Source organism: Elephantulus edwardii, unplaced genomic scaffold (genome assembly GCF_000299155.1).
Source record: "Elephantulus edwardii isolate Elephantulus edwardi_28Jun2011 unplaced genomic scaffold, EleEdw1.0 scaffold00049, whole genome shotgun sequence".
NCBI classification, from domain to species: Eukaryota; Metazoa; Chordata; class Mammalia; order Macroscelidea; family Macroscelididae; genus Elephantulus; species Elephantulus edwardii.
In genome coordinates, this window is record NW_006399799.1 from 8344827 (window position 1) to 8370687 (window position 25861).

Consider the following 25861-nt stretch of genomic DNA (forward strand, 5'->3'; position numbering starts at 1 on the left):
CTTGCCTGGGACAGAGCATCCAGCTGCATCCAGCCTGGCCCATTGTTCCCCAGTCTGTACAACACCAGCCTGAATCACTCATAGTCGCCATGCAGCTGCACCACAACTGATAGTCTACTGGATCCTGGCCAATCGCTTACCAGTGTCTGAAAATCAGGCTGCGTACCTACGGTCATGCGAGTAATTTCCTTGATGGGTCTGAGTCTCTGGGAGACCTTCTAGGGAATCATTGAACCCAAGGGACACAAAGGAGCTCAGGAATTGAACAAAAGAGGAGGTGTTGATGCCAGAAATCACAGACTTATATAGCAGGTCAAGTATTTGAGATAATATTAACTTGATACTTCTTATAATAGGTCTGCTACTAATCTTAGCAGAATAAATTATAAAAGCACAAAGCCTTGTTTGCTGAAAATAAGGACCTGAAGCACTTGATGAAGAGCAAAGGTTACAAGCTTTAATACAGATTGTGTCTCAACATCAACAAAACAAAAATTCTTACCACTGAACCTACCGGCAGCATGGTGATAAATGAAGAAAAGATTGAAACAGTCAACAACTTCATCTTACTTGTATCCACAGTCAAAAGCCTTGATACCAGCAGTCAGGAAATCAGGAAATGTATTGCACTGGGAAAGTCTATAGTCAGGAAACTCTCCAAATTATTGAGGCTCAGTGATGTCAGTTTGAGGACTAAGGTGCATCTGATTCAGGCCATCGTCTTTCCAATCACTTGCTATGCATCTGAGAGCTGAACAATGAATAAGGATGACAGAAAAATTGATGCCTTTGATTTGTGGTGTTGTATAAGAGTACTGAATATCCCATGGACTGCCAAAAGTCTTCAAGGAGGCAAAGATGATAAAACTTCGCCTCATATATTTTGAGCAATTTGCTAGGAAAGGATTCCTTGAAGAGGGACATCATGCTTGAAAAGGTGAAGGGTTTGCAAAAGAGAGGAAGACTCTCAACCAGATGGATTGATACAGTGACTGCTGCAATGGGCTCCAGTGTGTCAGGAAGTGTGAGGAGGATACAGGATAGAACAGGGTTCAGATCCGTTGTTCAGAGGGTTCTATGGGTTATACTCCACTCGATGACACCTGACAACAACACAGTTGATGGTGCTTAACAACAATAACAATAACAAATGCAAACATCAAGTTGTGGTGATGATGTGCCATGACTGAGGAATATGACTCTGTCCTCTGGTGGCTTGGTGAATAGTGCGTTGCTCCTAAAAGCTGGCAGTTCAAATCTACCACTTGCTCCATGGCAGAATGATAAGTATTCTCCTCTTGTATAATTTACAGCTTCTGAAACCCCACTGGAGGGTGAGCTATGAGTCCATTCCAAATGGATACCAATGAGTTTGGTCTTTTTTTATCTGCACTTGAGGTTAAAAGAGTGGGGGTAAGAGAGGGATCAGGACAAGGTCTTGCCTTAAAGGCAGAGGTGGAAGTTAACCACTATTTTCTGTAGTAGACTCCCTGGTTTCTTTAAGAGCAGGCTGCCTCTGTAGAGTAAGGTGTGTGAATTAGAAGTTTTCTGTGGAAGGTGATTAGGAGCCAAGAGCAGCTGGCAAGGACTTAATGAGAGTGATGGGCATCTCTTCAGACCTTTAGAGTGACTGTCATAAAACAAAGATGGGCTGCACCCAGGACAGGAGCCTGGGTAACAGGGAGCCTTGGGGAGTGCGGAAAGGCCAGATTCCTCACTGACAGGAAAGAACCTGATGTGTTGGGGAGAGGGGAGGGTGTAGGTCTGTCCACAGCTCTACTGTGGCTACATGCTCTAGGCCTAGAGGAACCACTAGTAAGATGAGACCAGCTACATCATTTGCAGGGGCCAGAGCAAAACAAAGAGGAAGGACTTACTCAGAACTATGAATTTCAAGAGGGCAACAGCAGCGCATTAAACCAACAGAGGGCCTTTCTAAACATGGAGCCCTGTATGACTACTCAGCCACATGTCTCTGATGTCAACCCTGAAGTGGTGGCTCAGAGCATGAGCAAGGAGAGTGGCCACAGGGGCCTTCTTTTGGCCTGAGGTCTCCTGGACAAAACAAAGGGGAGTCTATCAATATGTCAGTAAATCATTTTGAGAACAGAGCCTCATGAGCATTCACCATTGCTGCCCTGAAGGAATGCTCTGATGGTGTTTGCAAGTAACCAGGTCACTTCAGTCAACCAGAAACCTCAGAGCGGCCAGCTCTTTTTATTTGGGAGAGGGAATTCCAGTTCCTTCTCTTGGTATAAGGGGAGCTCTACTGTTGTTGTTATGAGTCATCACCTCGCCTGTGACCCATAGTGATCCTATGTATAGCAGCTCTGAAGCCTTCCCTGTCCTGAGCCAGTCTCACTAATTCCGATACACCTACCAGCATTGCCCAGTTACTGTATTAATCCAGCTCATCCGGGATCTTCCTCGCCTGTGCTATCCCTCTACCCTTCTGAGCATGATGTCCTTCTCCAAGGATCGGCCCCGCCTGGCCACGTGCCCAAAGTATGTGAGATGGAGCTTCAAACTCCTAGCCTCCAAGGAGAAACTTGGTTTCACCTTTTCCAAGACAGACCTCTTTGGTTTTTGGCAATCCATAGTAGGTTCAAGACTCTTCTGCAGCACAACTCAAAGGCATCGATTCTTCTTCTCCACTTGCTGGGAAAAGAAGTCATGCTCAAAGACCATCTCAGGAGAGGCCTCTCGAGTTGTTTCTTTTATTTATGAACTGACAACCAATGGTAGGAGCCTTCAGCAAATATAAAAGGGCATGGCTCAGAAAAGAGTGAAAATACTAACAATGAGCTTGGCTGGCATCATCCTTCAGTTCTCCGCCCAGAGGTTCATGTGGCTGGCAAGCCTGGTGTTTCTTAGAGCAACAGGGTCAAAACCAGCTTTCAGAACATAAGCCAGAGGTCATTTTTAGCACAGATGTAACTTTCTAGTTCCTTTTTCCTCTCATTTTTTTTCAGTTGTTTTTAGAGGCTGCAAAAAGCTAAAAAAACAAATCCAAGTTTAGAGAGACAAGTGCAAAAATGCAAACTGGGCAAGGGCACAGAGCCACCAGCTGGACAGAATGTGCTCAGAAAACAGCATCCTCTGCCTGGCAGGTGCTTGGACTCAGAGTGGAGCTTCACAGACGTTTCATCAGGTTATGAGGCAGCTCAGGAGACCCTCATAAAACTCCACTTCTATGAAAGAACAGACTAGCTGATAAAAGTCAGCTGCTGCCTATAAACGCGCTATGGGGACTGCAATTGAGTAGTGGATTTATTAGTCTGGGCTTTCTGGGCAAATGAAGGATGTTTCTAGACGTTTGAATCAGGAAGAGTCCCTGTTCACATGATGGCCAATAATAAGCCACGCTGACCAAACCCCGTTGCGTTTTTATGAACCAATGAGAGTCACCCAGGAATGGAGTAGCTGGGGGTCTGCTTCTACCTCCTTCCTCCCCGTTAGGTGCTGCCAAGTGGACTCCGATTCAAAGCAACCCTATAAACAGATGGACATTTTACCCTATCCTGCACCAGCCTCACAACCCCTGCCACACAAATACTCTGAAAAGAATCAGTCCACCTATTCTCTGTCCTCTGTGTTCCCTGTGCATCCTCTGTGGTTGCACTTCTCATAATGGTTTACCTTTCTGTCTGGGTTACTATTATCACCGGTAGTTAGTTCTATGTGGGCACATAAGGAAAGCTCTGAGTAAATGAATCTGACTGTGACAGACAGTAAGGCCCCACATACATAAGTTATCACCTAACCCACTCCAAATTATTCAAGAAGCTGGAATCTGTGAAGAAGAATATGGCATCACAATTGAAGGAAGAGGCATCAATAATCTGCGTTATGCAGATGATGCAACTTTGCTCATTGAAAGTGAGAAGGACTTGAAGCACTTCTTGCGAAGATCAAAGAATATAGCCTTAAATATGGTTTGCATCTCAATGTTAAGGAAACAAAAATTCTTACCACTGGAGCTATAGGCAACATCATTATAGATGGAGAAAAGATTGAAATTGTCAACAATTTCATCTTGCTTGGATCCACAATCAACATCCTTGGTACCAGCAATGAGAAAATCAGGAGACTATTGGACCAGGAAAGTCTGCAGTCATGGACCTCTCCAAATTATTGAGGTGCAGTAATGCCAGTTTGAGGACTGAGGTGTGTCTGATTCAGGCCATGGGCTTTCCAACACCCTGCTCTGCATCTGAGAGCTGTATTGTGAATAAAGTTGACACAAGAATTGATGCCTTTGATTTGTGGTGTTAGAGTACTGAAAATCCCATGGACTGCCTAAAATCAAATATATATCTTGGAGGAAGTGCAGCCAGAGTGAGTGCTCCTTCGAGGCAAAGCTGTTGAAGCTTCATCTCACATACTTTGGGCATGTTGCTAGGAGGGGTTATTCCTTGGAAAGGGACATCATGCTTGGGAAGGTGGAGGGGCAGCAAAAGAGAGGAAGATCCTGAACCAGGTGGACTGGCACAGTGACTGCCTCACTGCGCTCCAGTGTGTCAGGACGTGTGAGGATGGCACAGGAGAGGACAATGTTTAGATCTGTTGTTCACAGGGTTGCCAAGGGTCATACTCCACTCGATGGAGCCTAACAACAACAACAACAACCCACTCCCAACCATGAGGAGAGGTTTCAGGATGAGCAGGGCTGAGGTATCTGTTAGAACAGAGGGATGGTTGAGTGACAGGAAGCAACAAGGAGGGATAGAGAGTTGCAATGAGGAAGTTATGAAAGCCAGTTTTTTCCCCAGAGAAAGACAATCTTTGTGGCTTCTCTACCCAGCTATCCTTCTATGAGCTAATGGTTTTCGCAGGATTAAGGCTATTTCTTAAAGAAAATCCTGCAACAGAATCAGGAATATTTGTTAAGATCGCTGAAATCCTTGCCCTTCCCCACATACGCTAGACAAGAATCTCTGAAGCTAGAGCCCTAATATGTTACACTGGGACCACTTTCAGAAAAATTCCTTTCCTTTGGGCTATGCGGAAACCAAGAAGGAGCCTTCCAGGAGCTACAGGGAGGACAGAGAGTGTCTGCAAGGGTCCCTGCCTGTCATTCCTTAAAAAGTGTTGGCTTTCCCCATCTAGCCTCTGGCAGAAAGGGCAAAAGTGTAAAGCTCTGGCAGACAGCCCCACGATTCACTCCAGCCCTCCTGGCGATGCGATCAGAAGGGAGGGTAACTGGCAGGACTGCAGCTGCCCTGGAAAGCCTTGGCTACCTCATGTGCCACGGCCCCATGAGGGAGTGCTGCACTTACCTCTGCACCAGGAGTACTCTCGTATCCTATGTGGGGCTGGGCACTCAGAAAACACTGCCAACGCATAAGTTGTTGTGTATTGTCAAGTCAGAACCAACCCAGAGCTGATCCTCCAAGGGTTTTCTGAGGCAGTTAATTACACAGGAGGAGATTTCCCATTCTTCTCCTGCAGAACAGCTGGTGGATTTGAACTGTGTGTCTTTGAGACTGCATCACAGTTTCTCAGCACTAGGCCATCAGAGTTCCCTAATGCAAAGCTACGTAGTCCAAATCCACTACTTGCTCCAGGGAGAAGGATGGGCAATCAACTCTCATACAATTTACTGCCTCTGAAAACCCACTGGTTAGTTTCAACTCTATGCCACTTAAACCAACTATCAACCAAGCTCAGAGTGGAATAGGTGTTAAGGTCGCTTTTACCTTCTGTGGCAGGAAAGGGAAAAGACCTTTTTTGACCAGAACCAAGAAACCTCTGGTGCAAAGTCTGGCCATGTCGCTGCCAAGCTATGGGTCCTTAGAAAAATTACTGTGTCTCTCCAAGCCTGTTCCCTCCTTTGCCTAAGGGAAGTAAGTATGCTTGTTTCTTGGGCTACTGGTAAGGGTTAAGAAAAAACAGCACAGCAAAGCACTACAGACTTATGGAATAGATCCTATACATTTGTCAAATTTGTAAGGCTATGCACATCTCCTCCCATTTCAGCCTTATAACTCACAGGACATATTATCATCCGCATTCCACAGACAAGGAAACAGAAACTTACAGAAGCAAATGACTTGCAGGGAGCTCTGGTGGCCTAGAAGTAAGAAGCTGCACTGCAATCCCAGAGGTACACGGTTCGAATCCACCAGATGCCTTGCTGGAGAAGGAGGAACAATCTCGTCCTGTACCAGTCAGATCCAATTTGACAGTACACAAAAAATAATAAAATAAAACTTGAAAGAAGCAAATGACTTGCCCAAGATCATACAGCTAGGTAGAGGCTGGGACTGGAACGCAAGCTGGCTGACCGGCAATTCCGAGTCCATTACATGTTTTAATTCTGTCTCGTCAACATGTCGGCAACTTCCTCTCACCACAAACCCACCTCTCTAAACATTCATTTACTCTACCTTCTTAGAGAGAAGAAACCCCTCATTGCAGATGAGTCAAACCAACTCACAGTTGACCCTCCAGGTGGTTTTCAGAGAAAAAGGGAAGCATGCCCATTTTTCTGCCCTGGAGCAACGGGTGTATTTGGACCTCCTGAGTGTTGCCATCCTTGGTTTAGCAGAACTCCCTAAGGACCACACCACCAGAGCTCCCCCTCCTAGGGAGAAGGTATTCCAAATGACCCCACGCTTGAGCAGCTTGGAGATGGTGTGGGGCTTGTCTTACCTGATTAAAGTAAAAACAATACAGCCCACAAAGTCTGGTGTCTTCTTGGGCAAGGAGGCCTTCTCTTTACAGTTCAGCCATCCCTCTGGCTCAGGGAAAGCTTTACACACTTAGGGGAAGAAAGTGAAAGTTCTCAAGTGGGATGGGGCAGGGTCAAAAAAAGAGAGAAACCTGGACTCTTTGTTCATCTCAACAGATGGTGTGTCTCAGTGACAGGGAAGGAGTCTCTGACCACCAAGAGTCTCTTTTCCCAAATGAGGGAAACAGAAAATGGAGCTCACATTTATCTATCTCAATTCATAAGCCAGTGGCATGCTCCTAGAAGGAGTGCTGGAAGTCTTCCCACAATAGTCATTCTACCTAAATTAGTCTGTCAATCTAGCCCAATTCCAGTAAAAGTTACTAGTCCCATTAGTTTTTTGTTGGGGCAGATAGGTGGGTGGGATTAGCTAAATGGAAAATTCTGGGGAAGAAAAAGCATCATGAGTAGGAGTGGGATTAGAGACAGGGTTGCTAAATCCTGACCAGAATTACCAAAGACCTCACTGCGGTTCAGTCAGTTCTCTGACTCACAGCCCGGTCGGTTTTTGAGGCTGTAAATCTTTACAGGAGGAGACTGCCTATCTTTCTCCCACAGAGTGGTTAAGAGTTAAACTGCTGATCCTTCAACTGGCAGTCTGATATGTTACGCACTACACTACCAGGGCTCTTAGCCAATATTAAACTCACTCCCGCCAAGTCACATATGTTGACTTGCAAGACCATGTACCTGCAGTTAAGGGAGCTGGAGACCAGAGGCTAAGTGGCTAAAAAAAAAAAAAGTCAACTTCTAGGCTAACACTACAAGGAGACTGCCCATCTTTCCCCTGAGGAGGCACCAGTGAAACTGAACCACCAGAGGCACAGCCATTGGGCTAGCAGCACAACACTCTGGGGCCCACCCCACCAGGGCTCCCTTAACCAATAATTGTTGTTGTTGTTGTTGTGTACTGTAGAGTTAGAACCAACCAATAGCTGAGCCTCTGGGAGCTTTATTGCATGAGAGGAGATTGCCATCTTTCTCCTACAGAGCAGTTGGTGGATTTGAACTGCTTGCCTTCAGGGTTGCAGTGCAGCTCCTCCCTTACCACTAGGCCATAACCTAAACATTCATCAGTAAAGTTCAAGGGACAAGATAAATAATTTATGGTATACTCAAACAGAAACTGTAATTATTCTTTAATTTAGTTCATTATACATTTATACAGAACCACCTCCAAGATATGGTAAGTAGGAAATACAAGGTGTAAAACTAGGTAAACAGTACTCTAATATTGTATTTTTTAAAAAAGAGAAAGTAAATACATAAGTTTATTTGCTTGTTATATATTTATTTCTGCAGAACAAATTAATCCCAAAATTCAGCAACATGAAAAACTCCAACTCATTATCTCATTTTCCACAGGACCAAAAACTGGACAAGGTTTATCTGGTTACTTTAGGCTTAGCTCTCTCAGGAGGTTGCAGTTAAGCCGTCAGGGGGGCCACCAGCTCATCTGAGTGAGTGAGGGGGTGGGGGTCCCCTCACTCTTGGCTGTTGGCAGGCAACACACCACAGGGGCCTCTCCACAGGGCTGCCTCCCAGCATGGCAGCTGCCTCCCCTCAGGGCAAGTGATGCAAACATTTTACACAATGTGAACTGGGTACTTATTCAGAAAATAAATCAAACTTAATTTAAAAAGCAATTACAAGGCTAGCACTTGAATAGCAGAAGACAAGCTAAGAGGGTAAAAAAAAAATAAAAACAAGTACACTTAAATAATGCATAGTTGTTATTAAGCACCATAAACATACCGGTTATGCATTTGTAGTCATGATTACTTGTTTCAATGAAGGACATTTGAAAGGTTTTTCATTATCTCACGCATACCAACTTCTATTTGCGGAACAAAATACAAATTCTTGAAGGCTCTTCACAATTAGGTCAGTCCATCTTACTGACCTATTTCCTGCCATTCTCCCATCTTGCTATAAATTTTACTGAAGTGTAATAGAATATTTGCCAGCTCTGATGCAGGGGTGGGGAGGGTGGTGCGTGAGAGAAAACACAAAGTCTGGCATATGGCACACTTTTACCAAGTGATACCTCTCAATCTTCCTCAAATACTGCCTTTGCTGAGGTTGTCCCTTTGCATGAAATGCTCTGCAACCCACTCCTTGCCTCAAATAAAATTCTCATTGGTCTTAACTCAGTGTCATTACCTCAAAATTTTCTTAAATAGTCAATATTGCCTTTATTCCATCCCAGCACTCTGGTTTTACTTCCTACTACATTCTTAATATTGTATTACAATTTGTTGTCGGTCTCATGAAGTTGGAACTGAATCCTAGCTGACTCTTCAGGAGGTTTTCACAGGCTGTAAACCACACAGGAAACTGCTCATCTTTCTCCCAAGAAGTAGCTGATGGATTCAAATAACCTGCCTTTCGGTTGGCAGTGAAACTCCTTATCCACCAGGTCACAGGAGTTCCCCGTATTACAGTTGAAATCTCTGCAATTCAAATTCAGGTCCTGACCGTCAGCATAAGTATTACCTGGCCTCTTTTTAGAAATATACTCTCACACTCCAATGAGAACTACACAATTAGAATCTAAATTTTTACAAGTATGGTACAATCAAAAGGGTGTTCCTAGTCATTGGTTTTGACTTTTGCCCCATGGCTGGGTAAGACTATGCTAATGAGGTGAATAAGTGAAAAGCTTCTTTTGGGTAGGAACATGCAAACAAGGTATGCAGATAAACAAGGGGATTGGTCAGCCTTGACAACTTAAATCAAGCTTTACTTTACCAAGTTTAAAGGCAGAAACCGGGAATCTCACTACCAGCAAGAAAAAAGTGGAAAGTTCAGCACATGTCTATTTGGACCAGAGTCATATGAGGATCTAGATGAGAGCAGTAGCAGCAGCAAACAGACCAACCAGACAGACAGAGCTGCATTGGGATTGTCACCTCCCAAAGCCAGGACCAGTGCCAAGGCCCTCATCCAAGCTCGCTGGAGAGCTGGGGAAGAAGCATCATACCTGGCAGGACTAAAAGAGCTTTGTAACACTGGCCTGGAGCTGAGAGGCTGAATAAACTCCATAATCATGAGTATGGTTCTATGCGGTCTATGAGCTATTGCAATAGATTTTGGACCCAAAAGAACAGCAGGATTGGTGTTGGAATTAGTAGGAATAGGCATGGGAGTGTGAGGGAGATGTCTGACCTCATGGGAACTGGTTTTGTGTTGTGGATGCTGTGGATAGGAGAAGTTTCCCCTTGTGCAGCAAGTAAAGGCTGGATTCAGCTCCCATGCTGCCCTTGCTCCTATTACATCCCTCTTTTTGCTCAATGCCTGATTTTTTCGCTTAACAACCCTGTCTTTGGAACCTAACCATGTAACTGAGGAATAGGTAGACTCTACTAAGCTCCTTTACATGCAAACACTCAGACTTGTCCAACGACCCTGGCAAGTCAACAGATCTGGCAGTACCACATCCTTCTCACAGATGAACACACTGAACCCCAGATATGTAATCTCAACGTAGATGCTCTCCCACCCAAGCAGCTATTCCAAGCTCAGGATGTGACAAGCCAGTGGCCAGGTTCAGAGGGGGAAAATTTTCAGGTTAGGATTCTCATTATCCTAGTTTAAAACCATAGGGTAAGAGAAAAGCTTTTTTTCCTTGATAATATAATCTCTGTTACTATTCTCAGTTTTTCATAAATTAAATTTTTATTTAATTAACTTCAAAGATTCAGCAACAGCCTGTATTATGCGGATGACACAACCCTGCTCGCTGAAACTGAGGAGGACCTGAAGTGCTTGCTGCAGAAGGTCAAGGACTGCAGCCTTCAATATGGATTAAAGCTCAAAATAAAAAAAAAAACAAAGATTCTCACCACTGGGCTGATTGGCAACATCAGTATGGATGGTGAAGAAACTGAGATAGTTAACAGGTTTTAGTTTGCTTGGCTCCACGGTTAATACTCTTGGTACCAACAGCCAGGAAATCAAGTGACAAATTGCACTGGGAAAGTCAGCTGTCAGGGACCTCTTCAGAGTACTAAAGAGCAACAATGTCAGGCTGGAGACTAAGGTGCACCTGATCCAGGCTATAGTCTTCGCTATTGCATGCTATGCACCAGAGAGCTGGACAGTGACTAGGGATGAATAGAAAGAAAATTGATGCCTTTGAGCTGTGGTGCTGGAGAATAGTATTGAATATACCATGGACTGCTAGGAGAACAAACAGGTTTATCCCGGGGAGGGTGAAGCTAGGCTGCTCCTTGGAGTCAAGGATTCTGAAGCTTTATCTGACATACTTTGGGCATGTTGCAAGGAGAGATCAGTCCTTGGAGAGGGACATCATGTTTGGGAGAGGAAGATCCTCGATGAGTTGGGGTAGGGGGAGGAGGTGTGTCGGAGACAATGAGGTTGGCCTAGGATAGAGCACAGTTTAGGGATCTTGTACATAGGGTTGCTATAAGTTGCAAGTGACTCAATGACACATAACAACAACAACAAAGTTTAGTTTCTTTCTTTTTTCAGCAATGGAATGGTTGCTATATCACTGAGTGTGTCTGAATTTTTGATACATCATACAGATTCAAAACTGGTGGCATAGTACATAAGGAGTTATGCTGCTAACCTAAACATGGCACCTCTCTGGTGGTTCAAATCCATCAGCAGCTCCATGGGAGAAAGATGGGCAATCTCCTCCTCTGTGATTTACAGACTCCGAAAACCACTGGATGGTCAGCTCAATTGTGACTCGACAGCAAAGAGACAAAATACGGGTTTTGATACATATTATACAGGACATAGATGTCTCTCTAGATTCTACATTGTGCTCTGCTCAGCACATTCAATGTTTAGTACCTGAAAATGTGTTATTTATGTGACTGAGGAATTATCTTAAGAAACTCAATTTCTAAATAATTCACAAGAACCAAGTTACTCATATACTTAGAAGGATTATCTCATTGTAAAAAGGCCAAAATAGATAAAAATTTTGCACAATCACACCCTAATAATGTAAAACTTCTTCTAAAACCCTGTAAAAATAGTTATTTGCAGTAAATTCCTGTCTCTTCCATTTCAAACTGTTACCCAAGTCCTTGCCTGACGGCAGACTGTGCTGTCAGTGGTATAAAAGCTTCCCAATAAATCTGAGAAGCGGAAAACGTAGGTGGACACAGCATGTGTCATTGCTCATGAAAGGGATAAGCACCAGCACTAGCCGACCGCTTCAAGAAAACGCACTGGGAATAATTCATGCTCCACTGCTTCCCCCTGGCGGTAGGCTCTGAAACCTAAAAGCAGCCTGTGAATAAAAAAGGCACTGTAATGGGTGCCACCCTAAAAATGTGTTTTAATGTTTTTCAACATTATCTTATTTCTTTAAAGAATTATAGCTATTCTGTCTTTCTTCAAGGACTCAGGTTCTTATTTAAATTCATGAAACCAAGACCTGGAGTCAATCAGGTTTAGTGCAAGAGATGTCCCCATCGGGGAGGAGTACTCAGTGCATCTCTTCACCTGTCCTTTCTTTCACCACTTCTGTTGCTTTTGCTTCTGCCCTGTTTCTCACAAGTGTGCCTTCCTTGCTTTCTCTACGTCACCATCCACCTCCCTCAAGCAAGGGCAAGAGGAGGTCCATGTGCTCCCAACCAGGATCAGGAATGAAGAAGACCCAGCATGGAAACATCTACCAGCAGTCGTTTCAAGGGCCAGTCCTTAGGTGCTAAGCAATGACACTTTGCGTATATCACAGTGCGGTACTGACACTGCTTTAGAAATCTCAGAATGCAGCAGTCTTCAACTGTGCTCCCTCTGAGCTCCAAATAGACGCACAGCTTCCTTACTCTTCCAGGAAGAAGGAAACATTCAACAGGGTATCTGGAATAGAAAGAGAATTTCTGGTTGTGCCATACCACCGCTCCAGAGGATCAGAATGTCAGAGTATAAAAGATACAGAGGCTGTGAGTGCCTCTGTATATTTCCAAAAATGTGGGATGTAGAGAAACAGAGGAGGCATCAGGGATAAAAAATCCAGTACCTTGAACGAGGTCTTGGTGTTTGTCTTCTGAAATTTGATCCCAGGCCTTGGGCAAAGCTTGAATATTTGCCAAGTCTCCCCACTGGATCGAGGAAAGGAGGTACTTTCTCTTCAGGTACGTTCCTGGGAGTTAAGGACTGGTCAGAAAAGAAAATTAAATACACTGAAGAAGAAAAAAAAATACCCTAGTAGTCTAAGCCATTGGTATCAAGTTAATTCTGACTGCTTTATATGTTCTGGTGGTACAGTCTGTAGTGAGTCACACTGCTAACCAAAAGGCAGTACAAATTCCTCAGCACTTCTGCAAGGAAAATGCAGGCTGTCTCATCTCCTCAAGGCTTATTGCCTTGGGAACCTGAAGGAGGGATGCTATCAGCTCAAACCAACTCGATGGCAGTGAATTAGCTGAGAATTGCCCTATAATGCTTCCAGGGCTGGATATACACAAAAGCAGATTGTCACAGCTTCTCCTGTGGATTAGGTGGTAGAATCAAGCCAGTGTTTTAACCACTGTGCCACTAGGCTTCCAAGTCAAAGTCTAAGGAACAATACAAGTGAGAGTATAGATATCACTATACTTTACCAAGCAAGCAGAAATCACCTGGCAAATATTCACTCTGTTGTTATTATGTGCTGTTGAGTCACCTGCGACTCAGCAACCCAATGTGCAGCAGGTTTGAAGCCTGCCCTGTCCTGAGCCTGTCTCACTGATTCCTACACACCTACTCCAATTGCCCCAGTTACTGTATCAATCCATCTCATCCAGGGGCTTTCTGATGTCCTTCTCCAAGGACTGGTCCCTCCTGGCCATGTGCCCCAAGTATATAAGCCAGAGCTTCAAAATCCTCACCTCCAAGGAGAAACTTGGTTTCACCCACTCCAAAACAGACCCGTTTTGTTTTCTTGGTGGTCCATGGTATGTATGTTCAATACTCTTCTTCAGTACCACAACTCAAGGTATCGACTCTTCTTCTATCATCCTTAGTCACTGTCAAGCCTATGCATAGCAAGTAACTGTGGAGACCATGGCCTGGATCAGGAGCTCCTTAGTCTCTAGACTGACACTGTTGATCTTCAACACTCTGGAGAGGTCCCTGACATCAGATTTTCCCCAGTGCAATTTGTCTTTTGGTTTCCTGACTGCTGGTGTTAAGAGTGTCGATTGTTGAGCTAAGCAAGCTGTAACTATAACAACCTCAATCTCTTCTCCAGCTCCATCTTTGTGCTACAAGCAGAGGAAAGAAACACTACACACACAATCTATGAACCCCTTTAAGTCTCATGGGAAGAAAATTAAAAACTGAAAAGAACACAAGTGACATGAAATAAAAAGTTCAGAGGAAGTTCAGGGGATAAAAAGATCCAGTTTAAGGAGTAGCAGGAAGATTCCACCTGATGGGAAGCATGGGGAAAGCTAAGGGAAACGTCAGTCTACTAGTTTTGCTGACAGGGAGGCAGCATGCAGAGCAGAAGGAAAGGTGGCTGGAAAGGAAAGCCGAGTCACAAAGAGCAACAAGCTATCATCCTGGAGCAACAAAAGCTCCCAGCAAGAAGTTCCATGTATGTGATTTAATTAGAACGAGACTCCCAGAAGAAACACGGTTTGGGATCATGAATGGGAACAGGAAGACAGCTTGATGGGAAAGAAGTTAGGGACAAGGAAATGCGACAAGAGGCTTCTTGTTATTAAGAGTCCAAGGGAGAGTTAAGTGTGGAAGCGGCACAGGGGACAGAGAGGAAAGACAAGGCAAGTAGCAGCAAGAAATACAATCAGAGGACTTGAAAAATGAGAGTAAACGTTCCTAGAACAGGCCTTAGCACACAACAAGGCAAGCGCTCAGGACTGACTGCTGCACCTCCTGCTCTTACTGCTGTTGCCGCTACTTTTACGACCACCTACAGCAATTACATGGGTTACATTCCAATATTAAGGAGTCAAAGCCCCTCATCACTTTGCTTTATTAATGTCTCAGTATCAGGAAGACAAACATTCTCATCACTTTTCCATCTCTGCGTCAAGAGGCAACATCATGATAAAGGGCTGAAGGTGTAATCATGAGAAAGGATTGACGTTGTCCATGATTTCACCTTGCTTGAATCAACAACAATCAATACTGTTGGTGCCAGCAATCGGGAGATCAGGGGAAGTACTGCACTGGACTAGTCTGCTGTCAAGGACTTCTCCAAAATCCTGAAGAGCAATGATGTCAGTCTGAAGATTAAAATGTGCCTGATGCATGCCATGCTCTCTTCAATCATTTATTACACATCTGAGAAGGGGAAAATGAGTAAGATGATAGAAGAATTGATGCTTTTGAGCAGTGGTGTGGCAGAAGAGTATCGAATATCTCATAGACTGTCTATATTGGGAAAAGTGCTACTATAATGCTCCTGGATGTAAAGATGGCAAAACTATCTCATACTTTAAGCTGCTTGTTAGAAGCTGTTCCTTAGAAGGAGATACCACACTTGGGAAAGTGGAGGGTCAGCGAAAGAGAGGAACACCCTCAATGAGATGGACTGACAGTAACTGCAGCAATGGGCTCACGTGTGTGAGATGATGAGGATGGCACAGGACAGGGTTCAGGTCTGTTCTTCACAGCGTCGCTATGAGTCATACTTGACTCAACAGCATCTAACACCAACATGGCAATTAAAAAAAAAGCAATGATTGGAGGGTGAACATGATTCTTCTTTCCACACTGGATAACAAGGCTGGATTAAGTCTATGACTAAAGGAAAAGGAGGCTGTGTTAAAGGACTAGATTGAGTTCACTTTAAACTTGACTGAGTTTGCAATTTCAGTGCAAGATCCAACTGGAGGCAATTTCAGGAAATGGAAAATCAAGACTAGAGACAAGAAGAAAGGTCAGTTCTTGGGAGCCACTCACATGAAGGTAGAAGATAAAATCAGAGGGTACGAGGCAAGAATTAAGACAAAAGAGTAAAAACTCCAAGTGGTTCTTCCATAAAATCCTCTTTTCATTGAGGAAAAGCAGATCCACCACACAGACTATAATACTCTCCTAACTGGTCTTTCTGCTTCCACCCTTGCCATCTACTCAAATCTTTCCTCAAAAGAGGACCAGGATGACATTATTAAAAACATACGTTTAAATCATGTCACTCTTTAACTCAAAACTTTCAGTGGTTTTCCAACTTCCAGGGAAAAACTTAAATCTTTCCAATGCCCTTCAAGCCCCAACACAGCCTAGAGCCCTCTCCTGACTTGATTTCCTGTCAGGCTACACACGAGGTCACCCTGGCCTCTGTGCCATTTCCCGAACATAACAGCAGGTTTTCCTCGCAGGGTCTCTGCAAGTGTTGTTCCCTCTGCTTGGAACACTCCTCCCCCACATACCCACACAGTTTCCTGCCTAATACTCTCCTTTGTTCAAACGGCACATTCTCAGTGAGGTCTGCCTTCACCCTGTTTGAAATTACAATCTCATCCTCTTCTGTCAATTTCTCCTTTCTCCATAGCATTTATCCCCATTGGAGCTACTATTTTTTCTTTTTTGTCTAATGTTCCTGGCACCCAGAACAATACCTGGCAGGTAGTTAGACACTCAATAAATTATTTGGAGAAATAATTGTACTAAAGAACCCAGGAGGAATCCAAGTTCAGGAACCAAAGAAACCTGACCATAACTATTTCATATTCTAATCTTATGAAAGTTGAAATTAAGCAGACTTAACAGAACAGCTCTGAACACAGTCTAAACTATATGCAAAGGATATGAATTTCTATAATGTCTCTCAATATCTTGCAACCATTCCAACATGTCGGCCAGAGATGGGCTCACAACAGAAGGCTGCAGGACGGCATCGATGCCAATTCTATCTGCATGCTGCTGGTAGACCTGGAACACTTGCTCCACGTGGCTGCTGACCGTGTCGCGCACCTTGAGGAGGGTGGCCCTGCGGGGAAAGAGCAAGATCATGAGAAACGTCTAAGGTAAAGTTTCCCCATCTCAGCACTATTGACATTTTGGGCTGGACAATTCTTTTTATGCAAAGCTGCCCTGTGCACTATAGACTGTTTCACAGAAATCCTGGCCTCTTCCTACTAGATACCAGGTGCAAACCACTATGTAAGCTGTCACAAAAACTGTCTCCAGGCATAGCCAAACATCCCCTGGAGAGAAAGTCATCCCCAGTTGAGACCCACTTGTTTAGGGATAGTAATGGCAATGCCCTGGAAATAAGGATGACTCAGCAATCAAGAAGTGACTTTGTGACAGAGAGGCTGAAGAAGTAATATGTCACTCAAAGCTACATGACAAGCAAACCCAAAGGCATGCAGTTCTAATCCACTGTCTGCTCTGCAGGGGAAAGATGGGCAATCTCCTCCTGTGCCATTTACTGCCTCTGAAAACCTGCTGGAGGCTCAGCTATACGTCACTCCTGACTCAACAGTAGATAACAACAGCAAGGCCAAAGAAAGTAAAGACCAAGGGGTCTATCGAGGCCTACAATAATACTGGGAAGAGAGCAAATGCTCACTCATAGTCTCATGCCATGGGATGAAAAGGGATCAAAGAAGAAACTGAAGCAGCAGACCAGTGCTGTCTATATGTTTCCTAGACCCAATGTAGACAATTCTTGAAGAGGAGTGTCTGAGCTCTGGATCCAGACTTCAGAGGACTGTAGGAAAGTTATTTATCCTTCCTCATGTGTGAACATGTTCTGTTTTGTTTACACACTCTAAGTACCGAGAACAGTACCTCTGTACTTAGTCCTAAACACACAGAACAATAAACACTTGTTCACTGAATGACTAAAGAGGATTATTAAAATAAAATGCAACAATGCATTTAAAATGCTTAGATCTGTGCCTAAGGAGTCCCTGTGTGGTGCAAACTTTTCAGTAGCTTGACTACTAGTTGAAAGGTTGTTGTTATTGTATACCGTGGCGTCGGAACCAATCCACAGCTGACCCTTTGCCGGGTTTTCAGAGGCAGTTCAGGTGATTGCCCATCCTTCTCCTGCAGAGCATCAGGTGGCCTCCAACTGCATGCCTTGGGGACTGGAGTGCAGCTTTTTGCCACTAGGCCACCAGAGTTCAAGTCCATCCAGAGGTGCCTTAGAAGACAGGCCTGACACTCTGCCTCTGCAAGGTCACAGCCTTGAAAACTCTCTGGAGCAGTTCTACTCTGCACGTGTGCGGCTGCCCAGAGTCATAAAGAATCTGACAACAGAAAAGTGTCTTGTTGTTGGGTGCCACTGAGCCAGTGCCAACTCCTGGCCACCCCATGAACTGAACAAATCACTGCTCCGTCCCGCATGTTCTCAGGACTGCTTCTGTGTCCGAGCCCACAGCTGCAGCCACTGTGTCACTTCCATGTGTCCAGAGTCTTCCTCTCTTTTGCTGCCCCTCAGCTTTACACAGCTTCTCAGAAGATGTGAGCTGAGGCCTCATCTTCGTTTCTGAGGAGCACTAGCTGTAACTTCTTCCGAGACAGACCTGTTTGTTCTTTTGGCAATTCATGGCACACGATAATTATTTTCCTTTTTGAAATGATGATTTCAAGAGCCTAGCCACAGAAACTACAACTTCCCCCAAAGCAAAGCTTTCTCTAAACTATAACTGTGGCATTCAACAATGTTTGACCCTGATTTACAATTAGAACACACAACTGAAGTAACAATTCAATACCCTCCTCAAATATGTAATTAATTGAAATAAAAACATGACCCCCTGAAACGCTGATTTTTCAGACTATGGTTCTTATTTGCAGGCTGCGAACAGTATTTTAAAAGATTAAAGCAGAAGATAAAAACAGAGTGCATGATATGGTTTTCTAAAACATTTCTTTCAGTTACATATGTACACATATCTATGTATATGTTTACAGAATGGAATACAAAATGTCTGTCTTCTTGTAAATCAAAGTCACGTTTCAAATCTACTAGCCTGGAGGAAACTAGGGCCTCTTGGAGGAAGGCTTTCAAAGAATTCCTTCTTTAAAAAATTGCTATATGAATGAACGGAAATCCAAAATCTCTGTAAATGCTCATTAAAATTATTTAAAAAAAAATAAAGTTTAAAAAATAAATAAAATAAAAGGAAAAAGGAAGGAAAAAAATTGCTATAAAAGTCCCTGGAGTCTTCTTAAAACCAAAGTTTCGTTTAACTGGTAAAAAGTGTCTGCCTTAAGCACTATGCTCTTTTCAGATCAACAGGGGATCAGTAAATAACATCATGATAAAGAGAGAGAAGTCTGAAGTTGTCAAGGACTTAGTTTTACTTGGACCCACAATCAGCAATCATGCAAACAGCAGTCAAGAAAGCAAATGATGGCAGACCTGCTGCAAAAGACCTTTCTATAAAGCAAACATGTCACTTTGAAAACGAAAGTACCCTTGGCCTAAACCATCATATTTTCATTTGCCTCACGCACATGTGAAAAGTAGACAATGAAGGATATCAACGAGCAATGGCTGTCTCTGAGTTACAGTGTTGGTGAAGAACATTAAATATATATGAACTGCAAGAAGGATGAACAAATATGCCTTGGAAGAAGTATGTTTCTGCTCCTTCTGCCTGTTTCTCTCTGCAGACCAAAGAATGCCGCCTGGGAGACCCCTTATTAAAGCTTCTTTAGCTTATTTAAGGGGGGGAAAAAAGTATGTTTCTTAGAAGAAATGTTTCTTAAAAACAAGGATGGTAAGACTTTGAACATTGTTATCAGGAGGGACCAGTCCCTGTTGAAAGACACCATAGTAGGTAGAAGGTCATCAAAAAAAGAAGTAGCCGCTGAATGAGATGGACTGATAGAATGGGTGCAAAAATGAGTTCAAACCCCGTGATGATTATGAAGACACAGGCCTAGACAGTGTCCTGTGCTATTGTACACAGGGGTCGCTATGGGTCTCAACAAACTCAATAGCACCCAACACCACCACAGGGGATCAAAGTGAAACAGTAAATCGAAAGATTAAGTAGTTATCTTAGGGGGCAGTCAGATCGTGAGAATGGGAGAGGAAAGACTGAAAAACGGAGAATGCGAATGGCTGCACAACTCAAAGAATGTAATCAGTCTTGCTAAATTGTACATACAGAAATAGAAAATGGTTTAAATGGTCTTTTTTTTAACAATATAAGAAATGTAATTCACATATCATAAAATTTTAGATGGATCTGGCTGAAAGCAAAGAGTACCAAAGGAACGTCTATCTGTGTTTCATTGACTATGCTAAGACATTTGACTGTGTGGATCACAACAAACTGTGACTAAACTTGAGGGGAATGGGAATCCCAGAACACTTGATTGTGTCATTATACTCTGACCAGAAAGCAGTCCTCAGAAGAGAACAAGGAAAACTGCATGGTTCAAAATTAGGAAAGGAGTGAGTGAGGGATGGGTCCTGTCTTCATACTTTTCAATATATATGAAGAACAGATCATTTAGGAGGTCGGACTTTATGAGGAGGAATGTGCCATCAGGGTTGGAGAAGACTCATCAACAACCTACATGATGCAGATGATACAACCTTGTTTGCTCAAACTGAGGAGGACCTGAAGCATTTGCTGCAGAAGGTCAAGGACTGTAGTCTTCAATATGGATTAAAGCTCAACATCAAAAAGAAAAGACTCTCACCACTCGGCCAACTGGCAGCACCATGATAAAAAGACCTAGGTTATTAACAATTTCAGCTTGCTCAGCTCCACAATCAACACTCTTGGCATCAGCAATCAAGAAATCAAAAGATGAAAAAAAAGGGGACATGTGGAACAGAAGGGAAAAAAAAAGAAATCAAAAGATGAACTGCATTGGGAAAATCTGCTGTCAGGGACCACTCTAGAGTACTGAGAAGCAATGATGTCAGTCTAGAGACTAAAGTGCTTCTGATCCAGGCCATGGTCTTAGCAATTACTTGCTATGCATCAGAGAGCTGGACAGTGACTAAGGATGACAGAAGGAAAATCAACACCTTTGAGTTTTGGTGCTGGAGAGAGTATTGAACATACATACCATGGACCACCGAAGAGAACAAACATGTCTGTCTTGGAGAAGGTGAAACCAAGTTTCTCCTTGGAGGTAAGGATTTTGAAGGTCTATCTCACACACCACAGGCATTTCCCAGAAGGTACCAGTCCTTGGAGAGGGACATAATGCTTAGAAGGGTGGAGGAAAACCCCAGGTGAAATGGAGTAACTGGAGGAATGGGAGTAGGTGTGTCCGAGTCGTGAGACTGGCTCAGGATATTCAGGGTTCTGAGCTAGTGTACTTAGGGTCATTTTGAGTCACAGGCAACACAATGGCACATGACAACCACATAAAATTTGCTCCTCTGAAATATAAAATGCCATAGCGTTTAGTACATTCAGAGTTGTGGACATTGTATCATCCCTGTGGACTCTGGGAATTTTCATCACCCGCAAAAACAAATTTCAATTAAAAAGAAAGCCCATATCCCCTAGCAGTCACTTCTGGGAGGGACCAGTCCTTGGAGAGGGACATAATGCTTAGAAGGGTGGATGGACAGCGCAGGAGAGGAAGAGCCCAGATGAGATGGATTGATACAACAACTGGAGCAATGGGGGTTGATGTGTCAGTGAGACTGGCTCAGGACAGGGTAAGTTTCAGAGCTGTTGTACCTAGGGTCACTATGAGTCGCAAGTGATTAGATGGCACATAACAACAACAATAAGACTTAGATTGGTATCCTGTTGTTGTTAAGTGTCGTCGAGTCTGCATTGCTCTTTCAAACGGTTTAGGGGGAAAAGTTAAAGGGGAGGCGGCAGGTAGTAAAGAGGGAGCAAGAGAAATTTATTTGTAATGAAGGAGCTCCACGTCTTAATTGTGGTAGTGGTTACATGAGTCTACAGGTGATAAAACGCAACACAACTGTTGTTGTTGTTAAGTGCCACTGAGTCACAGGTGAGTCATAGCGACCCTATGAAGGAGAGTCCTCAACGCTTGGGTGTCTTTCATCCTCTCTCCAGGTTCATAGGATTTCCAGAGGCAAGATATTACAGAAGTGGATATACTACCAAGTGGTATTCCAAGCTTGTTTTAATCGGGGAGCTCCACCCCACTTTCTGTCTGCATTGGGTAATCGACCATTAACGCACTGGACACATCAGTATCACAGTGTTCAGCCTCACGGCAATCACAAGTTACCGCTGTACGGCAACTTGTACACCAGGGCTATACGACCTAGAGGAATGTCTGAACAAAAACAATGAAAGACAGGCCCGAGGGCCACGGATTAAAAGTCACAATCTTTGGCTTGGTAGCATCGCTTTCTGTCCACTGGGCCAGCTGATCGCTCTCTCTCTATGTTGATGTTATTGTTGTTAAGTGCCATCGAGTCAAGGCGTCTCATAGTGACCCTCTGGCTTAGTATCCTAGCTTTATTATTTACTAACTGTGTGACTTTTCACTATCTTTATCTAATTGCTCTATTTAGCAAGTAATTCAAGAGGATGGATTTTATGACGAACACAGCGTCAGGGCTGAAGAAAGATTCATTAACAACTTGTGTTACAAAGATGCCAATCTTGCTTGCAAAAAGCAAAAAAAGAAGTGAAGCTTTTGCTGATGAAAATCACATTACTGTCTTCGGTACAGATTACATTTTAATATCAAGAAAACAAAAATCCCCATATAGTGGACCTGTAAGCAACATCATGATAAATGGGGAAAACTTCTAAAGTCATCAAGGACTTGGATTTACTTACAAAAAACATTTATGATAGCTGCTGTCCAGAAACCAAGTGATGTATTACACTGGAAAACACTCTTACAAAAAAGACTTCTTTAAAGTGTCAAACAAAGATGGCACTTTCAAGATGAAGGTACACCTGACCCAAGCCATGGTATTTTCAACTACTGCACAGGCATGTGAAAGCCAGACAATAGACAAGGAGGACCAAAGAATGATGTCTCTGAATGATGCTGTGGTGAAGAACTCTGAATATCCCAAACTGTCAAAAGGAAAACAACAAATCTCTCAGAGGAAGCAGAGCCAGAACGCTCTTTAGAAGGGAGGAGGGTGAGCCTTCATCTCACATACTTTAGAAAGCTGGTGATTTTAACCAAGCCAGAAGCTCTGCCTGAGGCTTGCTGATCTGCTTCTGGCAGTCCACTCCTGTCACAATTACAGTCTAGAAAAGCCTATGAGGCCGCCCCACATAGTCACACGGCATCACTGAGCCAAAAGCAACTCAGGAACACACACCTTTCAATCAGACATAAAGAAAACTACAGAGTGCTAATAGCTTCTTTTCTATTCTACTTTCCTTTCTTTTCTACAAAGTCCTTGACAGTCTCCAACAGCAAAGTCCACCACTGCCTCGGATGAGAAAGGCCAGAAAACGACTTTTTGATAGTATCCCTGCAACAGACGGAAAGGTGGCAAAGCTGGCATATCTCCAGGTGCCACGAACTCGAGAAAACAAGATGTGGCAGATTGATCACTTATGAAAACCCCAGGTTTAGAGCCTGTCGCGAGGCCGCTTACAGCTTGTCCCCCAGCTTGTCCAGGATGGTGTCCCCTGCAGCCAGCTGCTTGTGCCTCAGCCGCTCCTTCAGGTCGGGGAAGGCCCGCAGGGAGTGCACCTCCTCAAACCGCACGTTCTGGACCGCCTGCAGCTGCTCGGCCAGGTTGCTAAGAGAGGCCAGGAGGGGCTGGCAGTCGCTCAGCGTGCTCCGCCACACGCCCTGCTGGTCCTCCACCGCCGGAAAGCACCTCCTCAGGGCCTCCCGCACAGCCAGCAAAGGCTGGTCTGCAGTCATCGTCTGCGGAACTGCCAAAAAAACAAAAACAGCGTTAGAGCCCCAAGTCAGCAGCGGACGTGATAGGTCATTAAAATAATCCCAAACCAACAAACAGAAAACTCCTCCGGAACTGGGACTTCAGAGATTGTAACTCTCACCGGAGAAGATCGCCCATCTCTCTCCCGCAAAGCGGCCGATGGATTCGAACCACCCGTCTCAGAGTTGACAGCGCAGCTCCATACCCACTCAGCCAACGGGGCGCCTTTAGCGGGCTAAAGGTGGAGTTCTGTTTTAAGCTTAGGTCCAGCTCTCAGCTGCTACCATCAAACCACGAATTTCTATTCCTGTCGCAAGGTGTTATCCTGCTACTAGAAAAGGCTCTCCTAAGCAAGAATCTTATTTCTCACCTGAGGAATGATTGCTTAACTATCACTCGGAGAAGTCTTCTTAGGGGATCGAGCAATATTCTAGTTCAGGCTGCAGATTCTCGGCGCCAAAGCTCTTTCTCCCCCTCAGTCTCTTGCTTCCGACGCCGGATTCTTGTCTTCCCTTCTGGAGGAAGTGTAATTCTCCCTAAAGCAGATATAAAAGTTTTGGACCGAGCAACAGAAAGATCGAGGACATGCTGGTCTCTCTGCGCATGCCCCAAATCTACTCCTTCCCCCAACCCTTCAGACCCCGCCCTCTTGAAACTAGCCCTGAAGCCTCAGCGGCGTCCAGATTACGGAAATACATCATCTAGCCGCAGTGACGTCTGGGTGTTGTAGTCCAGTCTGAGGAATGGCTGCCGGGTTGTGTTACTTCCCAGTGATTGGATGTTGAGGGGCCTTTCTAAGACGGCGACTTCTCATTCGTCAGCCTGTAGCAGTTGAGTTTGAATTTGGTGGCGGCAGTCTCATGTCCGCCTAGTCGCAAGAGTCAATTTCTACCGGAGGGAGTAGCATTGTATTTTCTAAGCCCTTGTTCTGGAATCTGCAGGTACGTGATTTGCGCGTTCTTTATGCCCAGGCCCCTAAGGAAATGGAAGTGTCTCCTGCGGGTTCCCCTTGGTCTCCCGTCGGCTCTTCCACGTCTCTGCATTTACTTTCTTTCTTCTTCCGCCACTGGACCCCTTGTTGTCCGGTGCTTTGCTCTCCACAGCTTTTACCGAAGCGCCATGGCTCCGGCTAAGAAAGGCAGCCGTCGGACGGCCAAGAACAGCTCGTTGCGGAGCCGAAAGCTCTCCTCCTTTCTCAAAGACTTCGACCGTGAAGGTAAGGGGCGGGGCCGGGCTGAGCACCTGCCCTTGACTTAAAAACCCTGGAGGAGTGGGAGGCAGAGAGCTCGGACATCAGGCTCCATGCACTCGCTAGATGACCCAGGTCTTGTCGTCTTTGCCTTTCCACAGTGCACATCCGATCCCAGCAAATTCAGTCAGACAGACAGAACCTCCTCAAAGAGGTGGATAACCTATACAACATGGAGATCTTGCGGCTCCCCAAGGCGCTGCGCGAGATGATGTGTCTTGACTACTTCGGTAAGAACTACTTGAGTTTCCCCAAATCTCGGCCCGGAGCCCTTCAGTAGAGACTGCCTTCAGAAAGAACCTGCGCACATGTCACCTTCTTGGGGAGGTCTTCTGTGACAGCCCTACTACCCCAATCGTTATTTCCCCTCCTTGCTTTAGATTTCCTCCATAGCCCTTGCCATCATCATCAAACTTAGGGGGCTGAACTGTCTGTAAAAGTCTAGAGACTTTATGGATACAGAAACGTGAATTTTACCTATTTTTATGTTAGGAGATACTAATCCTTTAGAGAAATTGTTTCTGACTATTTAAGATTTTAAAGCCTTTCTGAGCTTACAGGTCATAGCAAAGGAGATGGGAATAATTTGCTGCTTCCTGATCTTATGCTTTCCTATTTCTTCTTGTTGATTATGCACATAGCCTGTCCAAAATGCCAGGACAGAACAATACCTGACAGTACTAAGTGCTCAGTAAAATTTTATGAAATAATGAGTAAGTAAACAACGTTGTTGCCAGAGCTCAGATGGGGGGGCGAACCTCACCCTTGTGCAACATATAGAAATTGCTCATTTTAAAATGGGCAAACGTACAAGATATAAAGACACAAGGCAGAGGCGGTTGGAATGTAGATATTTGGGTTTTAAAGCCTGAGTTCTTGATTGTTATTCAGAATTCTATGAGTTTCTAGCAAGAATAGTGAAATTAGCTTTTTTTTTTACCCAACATGTTAAAATTTTATTTACAAAGTGTTAGGTTAGGTTAGTGGACTTAAAGAAGAAATCAGAGAGAATGAGAGAAAGCTTAATGCAGCTTTATTAAAGGGGGGTGGGGGTGGAAGGGGAGCTCCCGGGTGAGTTCCTCATCCTGGAGAGGCAGAATGGGAAGTC

At 44.3% G+C, this 25861-nt stretch overlaps 2 protein-coding genes across 2 annotated transcripts in view; one reads left to right on the forward strand and one right to left on the reverse strand.

Moving 5' to 3' along the window:
* Positions 1 to 12539: 12539 nt before the first annotated feature.
* Positions 12540 to 23488, reverse strand: LOC102861588 (chromosome unknown open reading frame, human C1orf109). The gene is made up of 4 exons (XM_006886463.1): positions 23211 to 23488; positions 16479 to 16658; positions 12738 to 12856; positions 12540 to 12577 (listed from the first exon to the last, which is right to left on the reverse strand). Exons 1-4 carry the CDS (start codon positions 23483 to 23485, stop codon positions 12540 to 12542), a joined length of 612 nt encoding a protein of 203 aa, XP_006886525.1. The 5' UTR covers positions 23486 to 23488.
* A 1119-nt stretch (positions 23489 to 24607) lies between these two features.
* CDCA8 (cell division cycle associated 8) overlaps positions 24608 to 25861 on the forward strand; it is a 28547-nt gene continuing 27293 nt past the window's right edge. Inside the window, exons 1-2 of the mRNA XM_006886464.1 lie at positions 24608 to 24720; positions 24855 to 24983. Of these exons, the coding sequence (XP_006886526.1) occupies positions 24624 to 24720; positions 24855 to 24983 (226 nt within the window). The 5' untranslated portion in view covers positions 24608 to 24623. The remainder of the gene's footprint in view (positions 24721 to 24854; positions 24984 to 25861) is intronic.

Coding starts and splice junctions, on each gene's coding strand:
- LOC102861588 (XM_006886463.1), bottom strand. CDS start 23,485: ATGACTGCAGACCAGCCTTTGCTGGCTGTGCGGGAGGCCCTGAGGAGG. Junction 16,659..23,210: donor GACAAGCTGGGGGACAAGCT/GTAAGCGGCCTC, acceptor CTTTCCCCGCAG/GGCCACCCTCCTCAAGGTGC. Junction 12,857..16,478: donor GAGAGACATTATAGAAATTC/ATATCCTTTGCA, acceptor ACTCCCAGGAAC/GTACCTGAAGAGAAAGTACC.